This window comes from Acanthaster planci, linkage group LG16 (assembly GCF_054643075.1).
Source record: "Acanthaster planci isolate LZ-2023a linkage group LG16, COTS_SCS, whole genome shotgun sequence".
NCBI classification, from domain to species: Eukaryota; Metazoa; Echinodermata; class Asteroidea; order Valvatida; family Acanthasteridae; genus Acanthaster; species Acanthaster planci.
Genome location: NC_141792.1, coordinates 3,925,178 through 3,944,014, shown reverse-complemented (window position 1 = coordinate 3,944,014; position 18,837 = coordinate 3,925,178). Strand labels below are relative to the sequence as shown.

Below are 18,837 nucleotides of genomic sequence, written 5' to 3'. Positions count from 1 at the left end.
GAAGGAATAATGCAAATCATCAACGTTGTTACACCCGATTTGTACATTCTACAAGAAGGAGATCCGCCCTTCTATCGTGTTGACAAGGCCGAATTGCACCACAGTATTTCAAACTGGGGACTCAGATTTTAATTTGGATAGTATAATTATATCATGATCTTAAAACCTGTAGAAATTTTGCTCTGCGTTGGCTGAGAACAGCTGTCCATGCATCTATCCTTTATATCTTGTTAGTGTTATAATGTTTGTGCAGAGTATTATCAAAACATTGTTGTTGACATAGTTAAATGGTCGGGATGCGTTTTATTGCAACTTTCAGACCGAAAAAGAAGCAAGTGAAAACTTATGCCACTATCTAGCAGAGAAATCGTTGCAGGGATGATAACCTGTGAGCATCGTGTTACAACTGGACTTAGTCCCAAATCTGCGTAAATACCCCTGGGAGAAAACAATATACGGGAAATTAATAGACATCTAACGAAGTGGTAGACAGTGAAGAGCAGGATATTTTGGTCTTTGATCGCCTTTGGAGCGCCTGGTTACTCCCTTATCCTCCGTGTCTGCTGGATAAAAACCCGTAAAACCAGCACCAGCCACCTGGTTCGCGCCTAAGCCAACCCAACCGCCTACTTAATTCTTAGATGTAGCCGCTGTGATCAGAAGCACCCCCCCACCATGGACTAGCGACCCTCCATTATGCGTGTGAGGCCCACTGATTGGGGGCGCTGTTCAAACAAGCCGTTTGATGAAGTGCTGCTCGCGCTGAGTAGACCTCCACAAACTATCTTTTGCGCTGCAGTCGGTTCCTGCTTCAAACCTATGCCTCATCATTACGTTAATATCGTCAAATCATTTCCCCTTTATGACTAAAATACAAAAAAGACCTGAAATTCCGTTTTCTTTTGGACAATTTAGCGTTTTTCAGACTTGACTTATCGCAATGACCTCGACTCGAAAATCGTGTATCTGAAATGATGGGAAATCCGCCCCGACCCGACGTCGGTTTAGGTCAGAAGTTTTAAGACACTATTCTGGTATAATTACTGCCTGGAAAGTGCCAGTACAGACGTGTCTGTATAGTGGTATGTGACACCGATCCTGTTAAAGATACAGATGCATTAAAATACATTCATAAAAACATGGAAAAGTTGTTCTATTCCTATTGGTCGATAAACGTCACGTGGTCCTGTTTGATATTGCCCGCTGCGATACGATGTAATAATGCCCGCTGTGCAAAGCACGCACTGGCACCTTGATACGAAACAGTTAATAGTGGACAGAAGTGTGTGTACACTTGGCTAACAATGCGCACACCAAGTAAGGGAGTAGTGGGGAAAATGGAAGTAAAATTCTTAAACAAAATCCTTGGAAATTTGTTATATATTGATTTCCTTTGACTCTCTGACTAAAATGGTATCTATAAATGGGGATAAAATGTACTTGGTCAGTATTAATTAAGCACATATTTATTCCCATTTAAAAATGAACACTGATAATGCCCCCGACTAAGGTCCAGGCATAAATCGCGTCCATTCTCCTGAGTCGATCTTAAACACTCGTTTAAGACCGGCCAAGCACATACCTGTTCCCTTAGAGATACAGATCACTTTAAGAAGTCACAGTGGCTTGTTATACATTTCTAATTCATTGACCGTAAAAGGGGTAGTTTATTTACAATGAAAGCATTAAAGAACATGGCATTGATTATCCTTCGTTTAGACCTTTCAAATACATGTATCAGTGTTAACGGCCTACCCAACTACTTATTCCCTTTTTGCAGTTTCGTTCCTAAAATAAAAGCCAGAAAGAGGCCAAAACCTCAGTTTCAATATCCTTGTGCAATTAATGTACAAGTCTGCCAAACCGAGTAAATATCAGTCTTGTAATAATAAATACAATTTTACTATTTAGGTGTTTCTTTAACATTTCCTGTTACCTATATCCACTCTCTTTGTCTTTCCTGATCTATTTGTGTTGGAATTTCATTTTTTATACGGTATTTTTTTTCTTTCAGAGTAAACTCGTATGATTTGAGGTGTTTTTCTCTCGGATGGTGGTAATTTGATATTAAATTTCTCTTCCGATTTAATAAAAATGTGCAATTTATGATCATTCCCCTGAAGCAAACTTTAATAAACGTCCAGCGTCTTAATTTCATTTGTAAATAATTTTGTTCCAGCGCCATGATAAAGACGTGATGATAAATCAACACACAAATAAGAAAAATCAATATCTTATCTTAATGCATAGTTTTACTAGGGGAAAGGGGCCACATGCTAACACTATCTTGGCTATGCAATCATTCCTATGTCTCCAAAACGAAAAATCCTATAGTTAAATTTCACTCATCAATTTGCTCAAAAGGATTAACTGGTTAAAATGAGCTTAAAATCTTACTGATCTAATAATTTAGACGATCGTAGGATGAAATTCTTCATAAAAAGGAAAACAAGGTTAATAATAACCACACGAAAAACATAACAATCGTATTAGCTGAACCTGAATAAATAGAAATTTACGTTGAATAGTTAGTAGAGCTACATCTAACAAAATATGCAGCAGGTTGCGAGAGCAACTTTGGAGTTCTCGGCCTTTTAGGAATTCTCAGCTTGTTCACCCTGTTAATGTCCATTTATGTCAAGATACCACGCCTGAATTAATTTTTCGTAATGTACACTAACACCGAACTGGAAATGACAGTAAGACCTTTTGTGGAATTCAGCAACAAATGCAGTTTCGAAACATATTATTCCAAATTCAAACGGGAAGGTTAACGGTTAAGATACCGTCTGGGCATATCGCCTAGATCCCATAAAAATATCCTCAGCGATGAGCGTTAGACATTAACAGTGTGCCTTACAAGGTTATTATTATTTACGTTTATTATAAGATTAAGCTATCAAAATCAGCACATAAAAAGAAAATCAGGGTAGATATGCAATTTAATTTTTTTTTGTAAACAAGTTACACGTCGACACGAAACTATATGATAATGTATCCGTTAAAAATGCCCTCGTTGATTGCATGCTTAGGCCCGTGTCAAACGTCGTGCTTATGCCCCATAGAATACAATTCAACGACGTTTGAAACCCATTGTCTCGGCAAACTGATTTCGGTACGGCAGAGGATTTTGGTTCGATAGGGTCTGCCGTGCTAATATCATTAAGTGCGGCAGAAGCACGGTCTGGTTTCAAACAACGTGCTAATGCCCAGTCGAAAACAATTGCTATTCTGTTGGTCCTAAACTTCGTTGATAATTAGGAATGCGCATGTTCACAATGTGTTGTAGAGTTCAGAACTAATCATCGACAAACACACGCATCAACAAAATAATAGGGCCACCAAATGGAAAATTTCTCGAAACGCACGGAGCAGATTGGTAGACAGAGCTCGGAGGGAGATGGGGTTCTGCAGGTACATATTCTCTTTTAAATCCCTGCTGATATAAGAGAATACTAAGACTCCTGTCAAAATGCCGGAATAAGACTCCCAAGTGATATCAAACGCCTAACCTGGGTGATAGACCTTTGAGACGTTACTGCAAGATCGCTGGGAACCATAACACGGGCCTTGAGAATAAACAGGCATCGATTCTTTTTGAGAAATAAGTAAAGTCCGGGTAATGCCGCCGAATCTAAATCCGTTTTCTTTGTGACTCTGGCTGAAAGATCGAAATATCACGTTTCGTGTTAAGCTGGTCCGCCATGTTGGATCTATTTAAGTTCGACTGGGCCTTTTGAATTAAATTCGAACCACTGCAGTGCTTACGCCGTGCTAACGCCCTGCTCAATTCAATTTTATCTACACGTCATAAGCATGACGTTTGAAACGGGCCTTAGCCAGTGTTAGAGTGTTGTAAAAACCAACATTACACCTTTTTTCCCCGGAAATATACGTGTTTTGGTATTAAGAAGTTGTTACAACCCCATAAACGCGTTTTGTGTCTTGTTGTTAACACCCATTTGTGTCTAAACACATCAACACATCTTTGTTTAAAAGATAAACACCACAACGGATTTAGCTTTGGATTATGAACACCACAGCGCGTTCATACCAGAATGCATTTAAAAGGCTTAAAATGTTAACACTAGTTTTTACTGTATAACTGTTAAACATACTTTCTTTATGCAATAACACTCGGGAAAATCTAAAAGACCAGATATTGTTAATAAAAGACCGAAATATGACGTTCTTATGAATCTACCATACAATGATCTGGTTTTGTTGATTACTTTATGGTCCCGTCTTTCTAATTTGAAAAACAGATCCAAGATGTTCGAGCGTGAGTAACGCTACCCGTGCCATACTAGTTGTCGTTGTCCTCTTCCTCAAAATACATGAAGTCCTGACAAGTGAAGGAAAAAAGACGTTGTGCTGTCATTTTAACCAAGGCATTCATGAGTGGGATTACATGATGTCTTCATTGAAAAGATAACCATTGCCCCTCTCGTAAGTAAAGAGGGGATACGCTGTACCATTGCATCGAGGAGAACGTTCGAGGTTAAAAGACAAGAAACACAGCAATAAACACACCAAGCAGCCAGCAAACAGACACACACAAAAATGTTTGATTGCATTCATAAAATTCTCAGGACAACTTTTGACAAGCTTTTGTGGTTGAATCCTGGCCTTAGCTTTCCGTGCAATACACTTTCTGTGCATTCAGGTTCGTGTTTTCATACCTAACTCTTGGATAGTGTTTTTGTTTTAACTTATTCCATAACTTCAACCAAGAGATTCATTACAGGCGAATATATTTACTTCTCTGAACAATTTCATGAGCCTGATAGTCTGTTTGTAACAAATAATTTTACTCAAAAGTTCTACAAAAATTGATCTAGCAAACTGCATTTCGACGTTCTCCTTTAGATGCATGCATAATTTCAGGAAAGTTACTTACGATAAGGAAAGCAGCACCCAATATGGTCGCCTTCATTTTGACATCCATATCCATCGGAACTGATGAAAGAAGACAAATTAATAGATAAAAGGTCGCTGGACTGTCTTTAAAGTTCCAACGGCTGTTCATATGCTTTGCAGTACTTCAACTAGTCAATCAGAGTATCAACACATAAAGATGTGGGGTAGAACCAAGTAGAAAGTAGCAGTTGAAATTACTAAAAACTTACATGTGCAGCAGAAAATGTCTGCCTTGCTGATGAGCTCTTGAATGAAACCACCCCACTGTTTGGTGATCTTTCCCACCTCAGTCACTCCATCAGTTCCTTTGATCTGTACAGGGAATGAGTCCAGAGATTTTGCTTGTTAAAGCCTCCACACACCCTTCCTCATTATGCCCAAACTATTGCGCTCTATTACAGCAGAGTCTGTGGGGATCGTTAATTTTAGTACGCTGATGACTCTTTATAATAATGCATATCAGCCCCATGTAGACGGAATAAGGAGACACTGCATATACGTATTGTGACTGAAATTTAGCACCTATCTAATACTTCCATCCAAAAGCATTATTGAGGAAGAATGAATACGTTAAGAATGATTAAATAAATATGTTCTGGACGATCTTGCACGTTACGGTATTTTCCGAGCCGATGACAGGGGAATTTTTAACATCCTTCCTAAGTGCTGGATCAGAAAGTCAAGCAAAACTATTTTTATTTAAATGTAAATTTCTGATGTCTTTTGTTCAATAATTTTCCTGCAAGTTTTCGATCACGCCTAGATAGGCGATACCCACAAGTTAGTGCTTTATCAACGGTCACGTGCTGGGCTGCTGGCAATATCAATCAGGCCAATGAACTCTAATTTTGTGACATCTTCATACAAATACATTACACGTGACCTTAAAGTCCACATCCGCGGTGCAGCAGACAGCCTGACATGGGCAGCAGGGACCGCCTATCTGGAGGATTTGGTTCCCGCCTTCGTTGCGAATTCCATATTTTGGCTTCCACTTGCTTCCTCTGAAGAAAAATTACAATATAATGAATCAGTGGCATTATTCACTCACCGGACCTGATTTAGGCTCAAGGACATCGTTACAGACTGTACGCCATTTCGAAGTTTTTAAGGGTCTGCTTGTATCACCCGTACGTACAGATCCTAGTCTTTGTTCCCGAAGGTGGTTCGCTCTATCCATTTGGCGGGTTCTGGAGTCAGTGAACCAATGTTGGATCACTGATCGCAATCTGGATTCCCTGAACTTAAACATGCCCCTACAGTCCATCGCGACAGCTGAAACTTTATGGATGTTATGGGGAACATTGACCAGTCTGGAATTTATGCTAGTAGCTGTAACAGGAACTGTAATAATGATAATGTTAAATTTCACATGTGATAATGTTGATCATAATGTAACCTCTAGGCTACATAAATTAGAACTTATTTGTGGAAGGGTAATAGCCCACTAATAAGTTCCAATTTATGTGCGCATGAGCAGAAATGGAATGTTGAGGCTAAAAGCTTACATTTCAACGTCAGTTTCTTAAGCTTTTGCACTTTTTCACTTTCGCCTTCATAAAACTCTTGACAATCATCGTAGCTATTACTTTCAGGTCTAAACGGATTTTACACTAGATTATTAATAACAATGTCTTTGCTTTATCCCCGAGCGCACGAGGTCAGAAGAAATTAACAGGGCTCATTCCCGACCACGTCCAATTTAATAGGTATGTACTTTAGGGTGCCACGCACCACTCGTACTACGCTGAATCGTAAGCTCAACGCAGTGTGAATAAAAGCCTTGTGCAAGTTAAAACCTGAATAAAATCCACTACACTGAGCTATCTGATTGCATGTGAACATACCAATTTGAATTCCCGAGACTAAACACTGTTGCTTTATCTTGTGATTTTGGGCAACTTTTGCATAGCGACCGCCATCCCTGGAATGGACTGGTTCCTTTGTGCCCCTTTTAACCATTGAAAACAGTCTCTTATGTAACCAAGCAAAAGCTTGCTCCGAATCACGAGGTGTAGCTGTGTATGGGAAACTTCCAATTGTTATATTCATCTGAATTTTAAAAACTCAGTGTACCAGATTTTATTCAAATTTAACTTGCAAGAGATTTATTGCGGGCTAGCTTTGGACTGGGTTTAGGTTTGTTATGCCACGTATAAGGCGGGCGGTACCCTCAACGTATCGCACACTTTGTTTGCCCTCACGAATTTCAAACAAACGAAATTTGTAAGGTTTTCTATTGCTCTCCAAAAATGCCTCTTACACCAGAAAGTAGTAGTTATAATAATTTCAGAGGGTTTTCTGAAGACAGAAGAGAAAAAGTGCAGAAGCTGCAAGAAAATGAAGCCACTCAAGCTTTTTTGCTTCCCCTTGCCATTTATGAGCATGTGCACATATATTAGAATTTTGTGGAAGGGTCTATTCGACCACTGACACTCACAATTGTCGGACGGAGCCTACGACTTGGCCCGGCGGCGCCTCAATTAGGATTTCACAAGCGCAGCAATCTGCGTCTGCGCACCAGCAGCATCCGGCGCAGCACTTGAACGGCCGAATCACGCGTATCACCTCCTGCCAACAGATAACATTGAGAAGGCACAAAATTGAAAAAGATCTTTCACGGGACAAACTTTTGTCTTATTCACACCACACAAGCATCTTCACATTTGAGTTAATTCAATTTTTTTTATACATAATACATGCACATGTTCTCTCTGACAAGTTTGAATAGCGAAAATGAGTAACTTGCCAGACAACATGTCGAATTTGTTACTTTATGCACCCCTTTTTGTAATGTGTGGGAAAAGAAAGGTGAATTTGAAAACACAGTGGGGTAAATTTGTGCCAGAAATGGGGGGGGGGCTTTAGGATACAACTCGCCTAGCCGTGGACGTTTGAAAAGCGAGGGGGGGGGGGCGCTTACACCATATGACACTATAGGCCTATAGGGATCGATGTTCATGATGCAGATCTACATCTGTAATAAGAGTCGTTCTGTTACATCAGAACGACATATTTATGGCTTTTTTGAGTGATGTTGAATACATTTTGGTTGTTGGTAAGTCCGAAAAATTCTCCACAGTCCACTCAATTTAGCTCTTTCCCCAGTCCAAACGTGTGTGGTGGGGGGGATACCCCATCACCTGGGATTTACGCTCATACGAACACTCATCATATTTCTCTTTAAAACACCGATCTAGAGTTCCGCAGGGAGTGTCCCTTGTAGTACCTGAGACCGGTTGTCAACAATATGTATGACAAAGCCTCGATCTGAGCCGCAGCAATTTCGATGGCAGAATTCAGACTCTAGAAGGAAGGGAATAAAACAGAACCTATTAGTCAAAATGATAAAAATTATGCAGTCCTCGTGTAGGCCTGTCACTGTTCCTACTTCGTTATTCATACAAAAAGACCAAAGTACCCTCCAGATTTTTCACGACCCACTTTGCCAATTCCAATCTCTCTTTTGAGCCAGTTAGTATAAGAGGGGTCACAGCTCGTAAATTGCCTCCCTGGCTTTTTTCTGTTTAAAGGCACCTTTTTATATCCTATGGCTCTCATATCTGTTTCATATGAGAGTCGAAAAAAATGCCTCCCCCTCCCCCCAAAAAATCCATGCTGCTGCCATATGACTGAATAAACCAGGCGAAGTGCACTTTGTTTATACTTGTCACTTATTTATATTTTACAAGAGTGTCTTTGTTTCTAGCTGAGTACACAGAAATATTTCATTGGTACTCAACACAACACCTAGTTGGACGTTGGAGTCTGTGTCAAGACACCGTATGGTAATCCGGTGTGCAGTCTACATGTGCTATAGAGCATGTTCGTTTTTCCCAAGACGCTCCGTATAGGCCTATGTAGTAGGGCCCACGTTGGGTGTGGTACGGTACCGCTCGGTCTGGTTGTGTTACCGTACCGTGGATTTCAACTGTCGCCGCGTTGCTGTTTGGGCGAAATCGTATCGCGCATCTATATATTCAGCTTTTGCTTTTGTACAGTTCATCACAACCTGCTTTTTATAGGCAAGGTCCTCTGAGCGGGATTGGTAGAATTTGTTTTTTTTTTCTAATTTCGAGGTCGTCAGCCAAAAATAGGGTCGGTCGAAAATGAGAACCATAGAATTTATAAAGCGAGCCCCAAATAGGAGTTCAAGCGTGTGATTGAATTGCATGGCATGTCCGGTCATTAATCTGATGTAAACTAATATTAAAGAGTTGAACGGAATCTACCTCATTACATTCTTTTTTCATTCATTTTTTCCTCATTCGTTTTTTCATGAGCCAGGCCTTCAGGATCGAGTTTTAAGTATCACAGGCACTTTAAACAGTCACCAGTCACCAATTTTGTGAACATTGGACAGGTATTAAGCCGAAACGTATACTTATCAAATGAGTCAGTTTGGTATTTTATGTAAGGCAAGGTCTTTCAGGAAGAAATCGATGGGTGAAAAGGCAATGACTGCACTGGCGACAGGACATACGAAGACCATCTTGTGCGCGTGCTGCTCTTCAAGACCGAGCAACCTCTGCGTGCGTATTTTGGGCATGCGCTGCTGGAATAACGGGCTAGCGCACTGACGGGCTACACCCAGCAAGAAATACGGGTATGTCCAATCGCTATACACATTCTAGACTATTACCTGACAAATCCCCCCAGATGTCCGAATTACTCAGATTCCAGTAAAACAATGACCAAGACAAACGGGGGGGGGGGAGGGAGTCTTTCCGTCTCATATCTTGTGTCATATGTGACGGGCACAGTGCATGCGAACAGACACCACTGAGGCTACGTAAACTTTTACATGCCCGCAACAACAGAATATGTACATGTATACAGGATTAAATTGAAGCCTATCACAGCAATATTCATAATCAGTGCTTTGTACATACATGCCAAGATTACACAACAGCATGAGTATGGTACTCCAATAGAAAATGTCAAGATTAGCGATATCTTCCACTGCACATGTTCGACCGTCAAACCTCCTTATACCATACTCTATTATCCCCGTCTAAAATAATGAAGACTCTTGTCGGGTTGCTACAACACTGCACATTTACAATTCGTTCGATTATTCTTTTTGCGCACAAGCACAAGCGTAATCGATCTCAAGGTCGTTAGTTGACGACACTCAAGGCGCTATCGAGCTGAATGAATGTGTGCAAGTTTGCACAATGCATGCCCAAGGCACAGTTCGCAATCCCCATGGAAGGATCCAAGAATTTTTCAGGGTGAGGAGTACGGCAAGTCAGATTTTTTGTCTGTTGCAGTCAGGCGCAGGCAATTTGATATATGCCACACATTGTTACTGATGTACAAATAGTGACTAACAAGATGTGATCGTTTTAGTATAATAATTATTTCATTTCCAGCTTGGTCCTGTGCAAATTTGGCCGTTGCCTAAATGTGCTACACAGTCATTTTATTTTATCAGATATACATCATAAGAAAACATTACAAACACTTATAAGAATTGACAAATGATTCGTTATCATATGAACAAATCGCGTTAATCCACTTCCTGCTCGCAATGTCATCACTTGATTTCTGATTTCTGATACCAACCTACCTTCGTAAGCAAAATACACCTGTTGGCCCAACGTATTCTTGATGGCATAGCGGTTCTTGGTCTCAATGCTTGTCATTAGTTCCAAGAGTTCTACCTGCTGGTGTATGAGGAGCTGGTCAATCTGGTTCAGGTATTCCAAGCCTGGTGGGACACCTGTCGAACCTGTACTCAGCGGCGGCATTGCCATCCATTGCTGACCGTCGACACCAGCCGCTGGTTGCTTAACCTGAAAGCGTGTTGGAATAGAGGGTTTCTTTTCTTTGAGTTTCGAGTTGAATTTTCGAGTTTCGAATTGATTTTTTTGAGTTTCAAGTTGATTTTGCGAGTTTCGAGTTGAATTTTCGAGTTTCGAGTTAAATTTCCATGGGCTTCGTCAAGATTTTTTCCGGGAGGGGCAAATCACTATTTTTGCAGCTTGACTCCCCTCTCATTTAAGCCCTCCTCCTTTCCCCAATTTTGACTTTTTTTCAGTTCACGTCATGAATTCTATTTCCTTTCACATTTTTTCCGTTTTTTTTTTCTTTTTTAATTTTCCGGGGGGAGTGCCCCTTGCCCCCTCACGACTCCCATGTGTAGCACCCATTAACTTCAAGCTCCTGTTGGATGAGGAATTATGAGAGTACAAATGTCATATTAAATTTTCCCTCACATTCAACTATGGGTAGAAGAGGGTCATGGTTTAAACTGAAGTGACCTGACAATAATTACACGTAGAGTTGCTTGTTCATGAAGAAGGCCAACACACTTAATGGTTAGGCTCATCACTTTTCAGATGAAATGCGGATGGCAGCACATAAAGTTACACTACCTTCATTTGTGTATTTTCTCAGGAAGAAGAGAAAACAGGTTACATACATTTTTCCTATCATGGACATGACTCTCCAATCTTAAAATCAAGGAAGCTTCGTTTATGCATAAGGAAAGGTTTTGTGTTTCCTCAAAGTTTGTTTTCAATTTACTTTTCAAATGAAGGGTACGTGGGCCACGAAATGTGTGTTATCACTCTGCAGTCCTGGATTTACAAATGGATTTTCAGGCAAATGCAACATCCAAGCTCAAAATCCCATCCAAAGATGATGCCCACTTGCAAGCACTTTTGCACAAAAAGCTGCAATAATTTCATACTTTGTTGCAAATCTCCATGTGTTTATATGGAGATGAGATCATGCACATCATGCATTTGTATGGGCAGATCCAAGAGGTGTTTCCCGTATTGAGCATAATACAGGTTGGCAGACAGCTAACGCATACTGTACATGTACAGTACTTTGTTAATGACTAATGCAGTTTATATACATGTACAAACAATACTTCTACGCTAATTGGGCCATTGTGGGGAAGGGGGTCTGCAATGATACACCTTCAGTGTTTTCAAAAGAAAATGTACAGAACAAGGAAACTAGTGTCTCAGATTTCCTATACGGACTCGTGGAACTTGCCCAAAATAGCCAAAGAAAAGTACATGTACTGGTATATGTGACTTCAAGGTTTAAGAAATACAACAGGAATAAGACACGATAAAAATTGTGTATACATGTATCAGCTTTTTCTCATGTTTTTTTTCATGTAAATTTACACTTTTTAAAAAATAATATTACATATTTTGGTTATATTAAAATGATTGGTAAATATGAAGTGACAGTTCGTTTCCAAGTGGTATTAAGTTTGTTTTAGACGAGTCTATTGATATAAAAAAATTCTAGGTTGCTCATGTTAATATAGTTCTCATCAAATAAGATCAACTCTTTGGACTGTGACTGATTTGTTCATGTAGCCTCTCACAAAATTCTTTCGAATAAATGAAATTCTTCAAGAGAATAATCTTTTGTCCTTTCGTGGTGGTTTCTTTAACCTTGTTATTAAGCAGAGATGCAGTGGGATCCATTCTTCCAAAATTTAGATGTGAAACTTAAATTTGGAACTTTTATCATACAAATACGCAAACACATGCACACGAATGTAGAATCAACAAATTTACAATTACTTATTCGAAGAAATTTGTTCGCTTAAAAAATTATTTGTAACATTTATAAATTCATCATTTTGGAAAAGTAAATATTTTAGGCCTATATAATTCCATCACTTTCCACCATCACGCAGTTGTATACCCTGTATTCTAAACCTCATACTTTTTAAGTACTTTTTAATTGGAAGTTTCTGTTCCAGTTTTCTTATTGTAACAAGTATTCAGTATCCCTTTTCATTTGGAACTGCCTTCGAAATTAACAAAAAAACACTACACGGGTACATGTACATGTGTCTCGTCATTGTTGGGCTGAACAAGCTAACAATTTGTGTGGTTTGACGTGCTTGAACAAAACCAAGTTTTAATCAGTTGAGTTGCATATACATGTGTAGGTAGCAGCAATGCACCGGCTAAGTATCCCAATTTCAAGAAATCCACATCTTATAAGTAAATGCTTGGGCCTCTTATATTTATCCAATTTCAAGTTTCAAAGAATTTCTCAAATGCTAAAGATGCCAAGGTGCATTGAAAAGTCTGTCTTTAAATATATGTCACTGTCCTGTTGGCTCAAAAATCTAGCAACGTTTAACTGCAATTGTCAATCTATGGGGAATTCCCATACATGTGAACATTATTTGTCACTTTTTAGAAAATTAGCCAGAAGTGTATAAATCTTGATCCATCAAGAAGACATTACATTTTAATGTATTTGTCTCTGGAGCAGCCAAACTGTTACCATGTTTGAATCCATACAATTATGGATTCAAACCTAGACCTATAATTGTCACCCACCAGACCCTGTGGTTGTCAAAATTCAATATGTTTTTTTTTTTATTTCAATGGGAACCAAATTCCTCTGTGGAAGCTGAAACAGACCTTGGCCATTTAAACCATATTTTCAGACATTAACCCAAATGGTTTAACTTCTGTATGAACTTCTTGACTAACGGACATTTATAAGCGACACATGTAAATGTATTGATTCAGCTTATTGCATTGTTTACCCTAATTAGTGGCAATCAGTGTTCCAGCATAGAGCTAGGCCTACCTTTATTTTTATTTCATACTGGGCCTACCAAGGCACATGATAGGAGTCTACATGTATGGCAGAATTCTGTTGGTTTTGAGCATTGACCGTTAGCATAGGGAGATCAACTTGGTAAACTCACAACTCGAAAATTTAACTCGAAACTCGAAAAATCAACTCCAAACTCAAAAACCCAACTCGAAATTTTACTCGAAACTTGAAAACCTAACTCGAAACTTGAAACTCGAACTACAGTAATACTCGTTGGAGTACCAAATTGATACGGGAAACGGGAAAAAGCTCATTTCACTTAGTTGTTCTGACCAATGGCGTCATTATCGAATGGGGTGTGTTTCTTCCAACTTTATTACCAACAACATCTGAATTTTGACGTAATTTGTTTTCAGAGCTCACGCGTTGTGTAATTACATGTGTACTCTACTTGTTCAGACTTCGAAATTATGATCTTGAAGTCAATGGAGAATCCTTTTTTTTTAGATTGAAAGCCTTTAATCGGGGACGAGACAAAAACTTTAAACAACAGGTTTCCTAAGGGTTTTAATCTTGAAATAAATATCTACACAATTTCATAATTCGTTTAACTAGGCATAAATTTTATCAAAAGATCAAAGACACGTAATAGCAATAAGGATGCTCTGTGTTGAAGATTGGGCTAAACCTTTTTTTGTTTTTTTTCCCGAGCAAAAATTTGTTCACCTGACGTCAAAAGGCTCTTAAAAAGAGCAATATTCGTTTGCCGCAGAATTTCACGGGAAGTAATAAGATTTCATAGTAGCGCAGTTTGAAAATCGCTTTGTCGAATAAGGGAGATTGCTCTATTTAGATATGTACGAAACAAACAGGGTGTGCCAAGACATTTCAATTCTGTCTTGTTTGCTTGGTAAGTCCACATGTAGTAGGAGAAATGACAGCGGTAAGGGCAGTTATATGCTCCTTGATTCCTAAGACATCCGAAGTACATCAGGCAAAGAAATAATTTATGCTCTTTACTACCGAGTAGTCGCCACTGCAATTCCCTAATTTGGTCATTTACTGTGAAAACCAACCAGACAGAATCCATGCGTGGCGAAATTAGGGATCTGGCGATAAACATGTCTTGGACGCTAGGCCTACATGTGTCACAGAGTTGCCACCAAGTTTTTTTTCCCACTAGGGACGGTGCATACCGTCAAACTTCTGCATCGGAATGGAGAAAAAAGTCAGTATTGTGGTTCATTACACCAAAGCAAGTTGAACCAAAGCGTTCAAGGATCACTGTCTGGTTGCTAACACAACTGCCTGTCACAAATCGAACACGGGAATTCATCGTACACTACCGTCGAACGCCTATGTTGAAGTCAGGCCACAGGCCTAGGTAAAGCTGGAAAGTTATGAGCGCCGCCATCCTTAGATTAGTGACTTACATACCTCAACGATGCCCGGGTTGGCCATTTTGTCTGTTTATTGTGTTCTGTGTTTTCCTCCTGTGCTTGTGCCAGTATTGCGTACGTAGTGTGATGTGTGTCCGCTATGTGTGAACCACCATATTCTGTGATGTGTTTAGTAAGCTTCAATGAATCACCATAGCGAGCCTTTCACCTCAAAACATCAGGGAGTTTACCTACCGACTCTTGTTACGTAACAGCCCTAGTTAATATAAAGAGGGTTCATCAGGTGGTGGCGTACGTAGTAGTAAAACTTGCACAAAGAGTATGCTGACCCCCTTTGGGGCGAAGATAAAGCTTTTACTCAGGCAGATTCAAAGATAGAAAACACAGGCCGCCTATTTTTCGTTTCCTGTCATAAACGGGAAACTATAGAAGCCTGCGTACTAGCATTGGCTTCGTAGAAGGCACAATAATTATACAATTTTGTAAATAATTTTGGGTCAGTATTTTTACGTTCAATACCAGCGAAGCACATATATTCCCTTACCTTTACATTCGCCCCCGTGAATTTTTCCTTGATAGCGAGCCCTTTAAGCAGGAACCATTTCATTTAAGAGCTCCTGGGTCCCCCAAGAATCGCGTACCGGCCTTAGGTATATATACTATAGGTTCACGTTGTCAGCTCTTAAGCCACTAACACAGATTACTTCCCCCACAGGACTCATGATGACCTCCCCAGAAATGAACTTCACACGTTCTCGTATTCGCATTATAATCAGTCAAGCCAGCAGATTAAGGCTCAGCATGCAGTAGTTATCATGGACCGTCGCAAGTATATCGATGAGGCCCACCGCCAGCTGCACTATCTACACCCGCCTTGATTTTGTCCCCACATGCACCTTCAGTCGAGAGATTCAACAGGCATTAGATGATATGAGATCACGTGACTAGTTATCAAAGAAAATCCATAAATCCTCTCTCCCTCTGACTGCAGAGGTGCCAGATTTTACCTCCTCCCCAAGATTTACAAAGCCGGCAACCCTGGCAGGACCGTAATCTCTGGCAATGGCTTCCCAACTGAACGCATATCCCCGTTCATGCATTGACAGTTTTCTTTAGCCCCTTTGTTCCCCAGACCTCATCATACATTTATGACACTCCAGACCTCTTGCGTAAGCTCGAATGTATCAAGGACCCGATTCACAATACGGCTATCTTTAGGACTTTTGAAGTCACGTCTTTCTTTACGGTGTACCAACATCCCTCATGAAAAGGGCATCAGTGCTTTTTCCCTGGCTCTGATGACGAAAGCAGGTCACACCAGTCCTCCTTTCATGATATTGCCGTTCTCATGACACTTGTTTTAACGAGGAACAATTTTTTTTATTTCTTTCTGGACATTATCTACAGATCCACGGTACCGCTATAGACGCTCGCATGGCTGCTTCATTCGCTTGTCTGTTCATGCATGACCTGGAAGGGTGCACCGCCGAGCTCATTAATAAAAGTTATTCACTCAAAATATTCTATATTAGAGGGTCCGGACAGCCATGGAACTGGGGAATTGAAAAAATATGGCACTGAACCTCTGGGACGGACTCGGGGCTTCCATTTCTGAGCGATTTGGATGCAATCGGGTCCGAAAGTGGCACTATTTGAGCCATTTTGCAGAGGGGATGCGTTTTCAAAATGGCTACTTTCCGGGTAGTGAAATTTCCCTCGTTTTAGGGGTGATCTGCTTTAGGTGGGATTTTCTCAAAAAGTCATTGGTCAACCCAATAAAACTTGAAAGGAAAATGAAAGAGGACATGAGGAACATCATTTTCTGTGCAGCCTGAACACCTATGAGAGTTGTCAGTATTTTATAAATTTTCTTAAAATATGGGAATTTATCACTGCTGTCTATTGGAATTTATTGTAGTGGTGCAGCCCTGAAGAAAGCAGGCTCTCCTCGACCTCGTTTCACCCCTGGAGATATATTGACTTAACTCACAAGTTATGGAAAAATAGTGTGCAGGCGTGGCATACACAGTGTGGACCTCTGCACAAAAGAAGTCCACATAATGTAGGGTGTAATGGCGTTGTGTGTGTTGGCAAAATGGTGTATCTATCAGTGCGGTACTGGAACTGGGCTCCGTCTGAATAAGAGTGTCCCCATTTCCACTTGTAATAAGGATTACGATGCGACGGCAAAAGAGTCTGAAAGCTGACCCCTGATGGCGCACTTCCGGAACCCTGAGGTGGAATTTGACGGAGACTGAAACTTATAAGGAAATAAACTCAAAGCAATAACGTGCTTTTACGAAAGGTTCTAATGTATAATCGAACCTTTGCTGACAAGAACTGCGCACGTCAACTCAACGGAATCTGGAACCCATCGACTGCAGGTAGGTAAATCTTTGCAGGGTTGTACAAACTCGTTTCCACGTTAGCACGGGGAATGAAAACAAACGTGCATGAACAAGGAGACCTAGGGATACTGCCGGAAGCAAAAGGTCGTTAATGAAATTCGTTTTTTATCCATCTCCAGGAGAATTTTCCTAATTATTACTTGAGAAGGACAAAGTGTGAATTCCAACGTGGGCGATCCTGCGGTGGTTTCAGTTAGAAATAATTCTTCCAAAAATTATCGGATTTGATAGGACCCATGTAAAAATCCCTACAGGCGGACCGCGCGAGGGTTCCGGAAGCCTACTGCGTGGCCTTTTATTTTCAGGTTCTATACGCGGATTGGATACGACAGAGGGCACGATGCCATGGATCGAAGGCACGACGCAATGGCAAGTCACGACCTCCCGTCACGACGGCACAAAGCAATGTCACAAAGCAAGAGTACGATGACACGACGTGATGGCACGACGCGATACCAAGGACTCTGCATTAAGCAACACAAGAACAGGCGACGGCACGACGCGACGGGGACGCGCCGCCCCGTCACGACGCGTTGTGACATTGTGGAGACGGCACAAGTGACGCAAGTTTGACGTCAATAGAACACCATAATATACAATGTATGTCATATAACGTGTCATTACATGAGATTTCGCTACAATAATACATAATTCCTCTGCTGCATGTGGAAAGTGGCCATTTACAGATGCCTTGAATTTCATATAAATTGACGTATACATGTAATTGAGTGGTGCTTGTACAAACCAAACAACAGAGTTGTTGTCCATTGTTTGAGAAAAAGCAATTGAATTAAATTTTGTTGTTATCACTCCCTTGCTCGAAGTGTTCCTTCTTGCTTGTGGTCGTATCTGATCGGTCTGTACTAGGAGGGGAAATCCGCATCTTTCAACCAAGCCCTGGCGTCAGGTGTTAGGCTGCGGAGAGCGGTCCACCCAGCCTTCCAGGCGATGGATAGTGCATTGCTCTACCAGATGGTCGGCTGCATTGTCCGCAACTCACCACAGTAGCATCTGGATGTGTCTGAAAGGTTCCATAGATGCATACAGGCTCGGAAACGCTCAACACCAGTACGGAGTCGATTCAGGCGGCACCATTCTTTACGCGAAAGGTCACGGCCAAGAGGGTGGGATGACAGAGGCAGCATATTGGTGAATCTGCCTACAAGCTGTTGCTCCTTCCACTTGTTGGAGAGCCAAGCTTTCCTGCTGAGGTTCTCAGTCTCTGTGGTGAAGGTTTGGGCAGACCTGATGAAGGGTTTCCTACTTTTAAGGCGCTGCCTAGGGAGGGCAGCATGGACCTTGGTGTGGAGGGGATGTGATTCTTCCATGGCAGCTTTAAGAGTTGCCTGTCTTGTGGCAGGTTCTCTTCTGAGGTGATGAGGTGCGATGCCTGCTAGTGCAGAAAGCTGATGAGTAGAAGTGGGGTTCGGGCAGCCTGTGATGGTTCGGAGGGCAGAATTGAGTTGGGCGTCTACTCTCTTTGTATGGCAGCTGCGCCCACAGACGCACTATTCGGCCGGAGCATAGGCAAGGGCAAGCGTGGAGGAGCGAAG

At 40.9% G+C, this 18,837-nt stretch overlaps 1 protein-coding gene across 3 annotated transcripts; it reads right to left on the bottom strand.

Moving 5' to 3' along the window:
* Positions 1-1,636: 1,636 nt before the first annotated feature.
* LOC110984286 (phospholipid scramblase 1-like) lies at positions 1,637-15,068 on the bottom strand. Of its 3 annotated transcripts, XR_002598851.2 has the most exons (9): positions 14,914-15,068; positions 10,493-10,718; positions 8,150-8,226; positions 7,361-7,491; positions 5,804-5,924; positions 5,130-5,232; positions 4,901-4,959; positions 3,896-4,345; positions 1,637-3,464 (listed from the first exon to the last, which is right to left on the bottom strand). XR_002598851.2 is itself a non-coding variant. In XM_022244312.2 (8 exons), exons 1-8 carry the CDS (start codon positions 14,935-14,937, stop codon positions 4,307-4,309), a joined length of 780 nt encoding a protein of 259 aa, XP_022100004.1. In that variant the 5' UTR covers positions 14,938-15,068; the 3' UTR covers positions 1,637-4,306. The 3 variants fall into 3 exon arrangements, 2 of the variants coding, with proteins under 2 accessions (XP_022100004.1, XP_022100005.1); XM_022244312.2 differs by having other exon boundaries at positions 1,637-4,345; XM_022244313.2 differs by lacking the exon at positions 4,901-4,959 and having other exon boundaries at positions 1,637-4,345.
* Between the last annotated feature and the right edge of the window lie 3,769 nt (positions 15,069-18,837).

What these genes read in the sequence shown, in the direction of transcription:
- LOC110984286 (XM_022244312.2), bottom strand. Translation starts at nt 14,937, where the DNA reads ATGGCCAACCCGGGCATCGTTGAG. An exon ending in TTGTTGACAACCGGTCTCAG is followed by an intron (nt 7,492 to 8,149) that starts GTACTACAAGGG and finishes ATCTGTTGGCAG; the next exon opens with GAGGTGATACGCGTGATTCG. An exon ending in TGGGTGCTGCTTTCCTTATC is followed by an intron (nt 4,346 to 4,900) that starts GTAAGTAACTTT and finishes TTCACTTGTCAG; the next exon opens with GACTTCATGTATTTTGAGGA.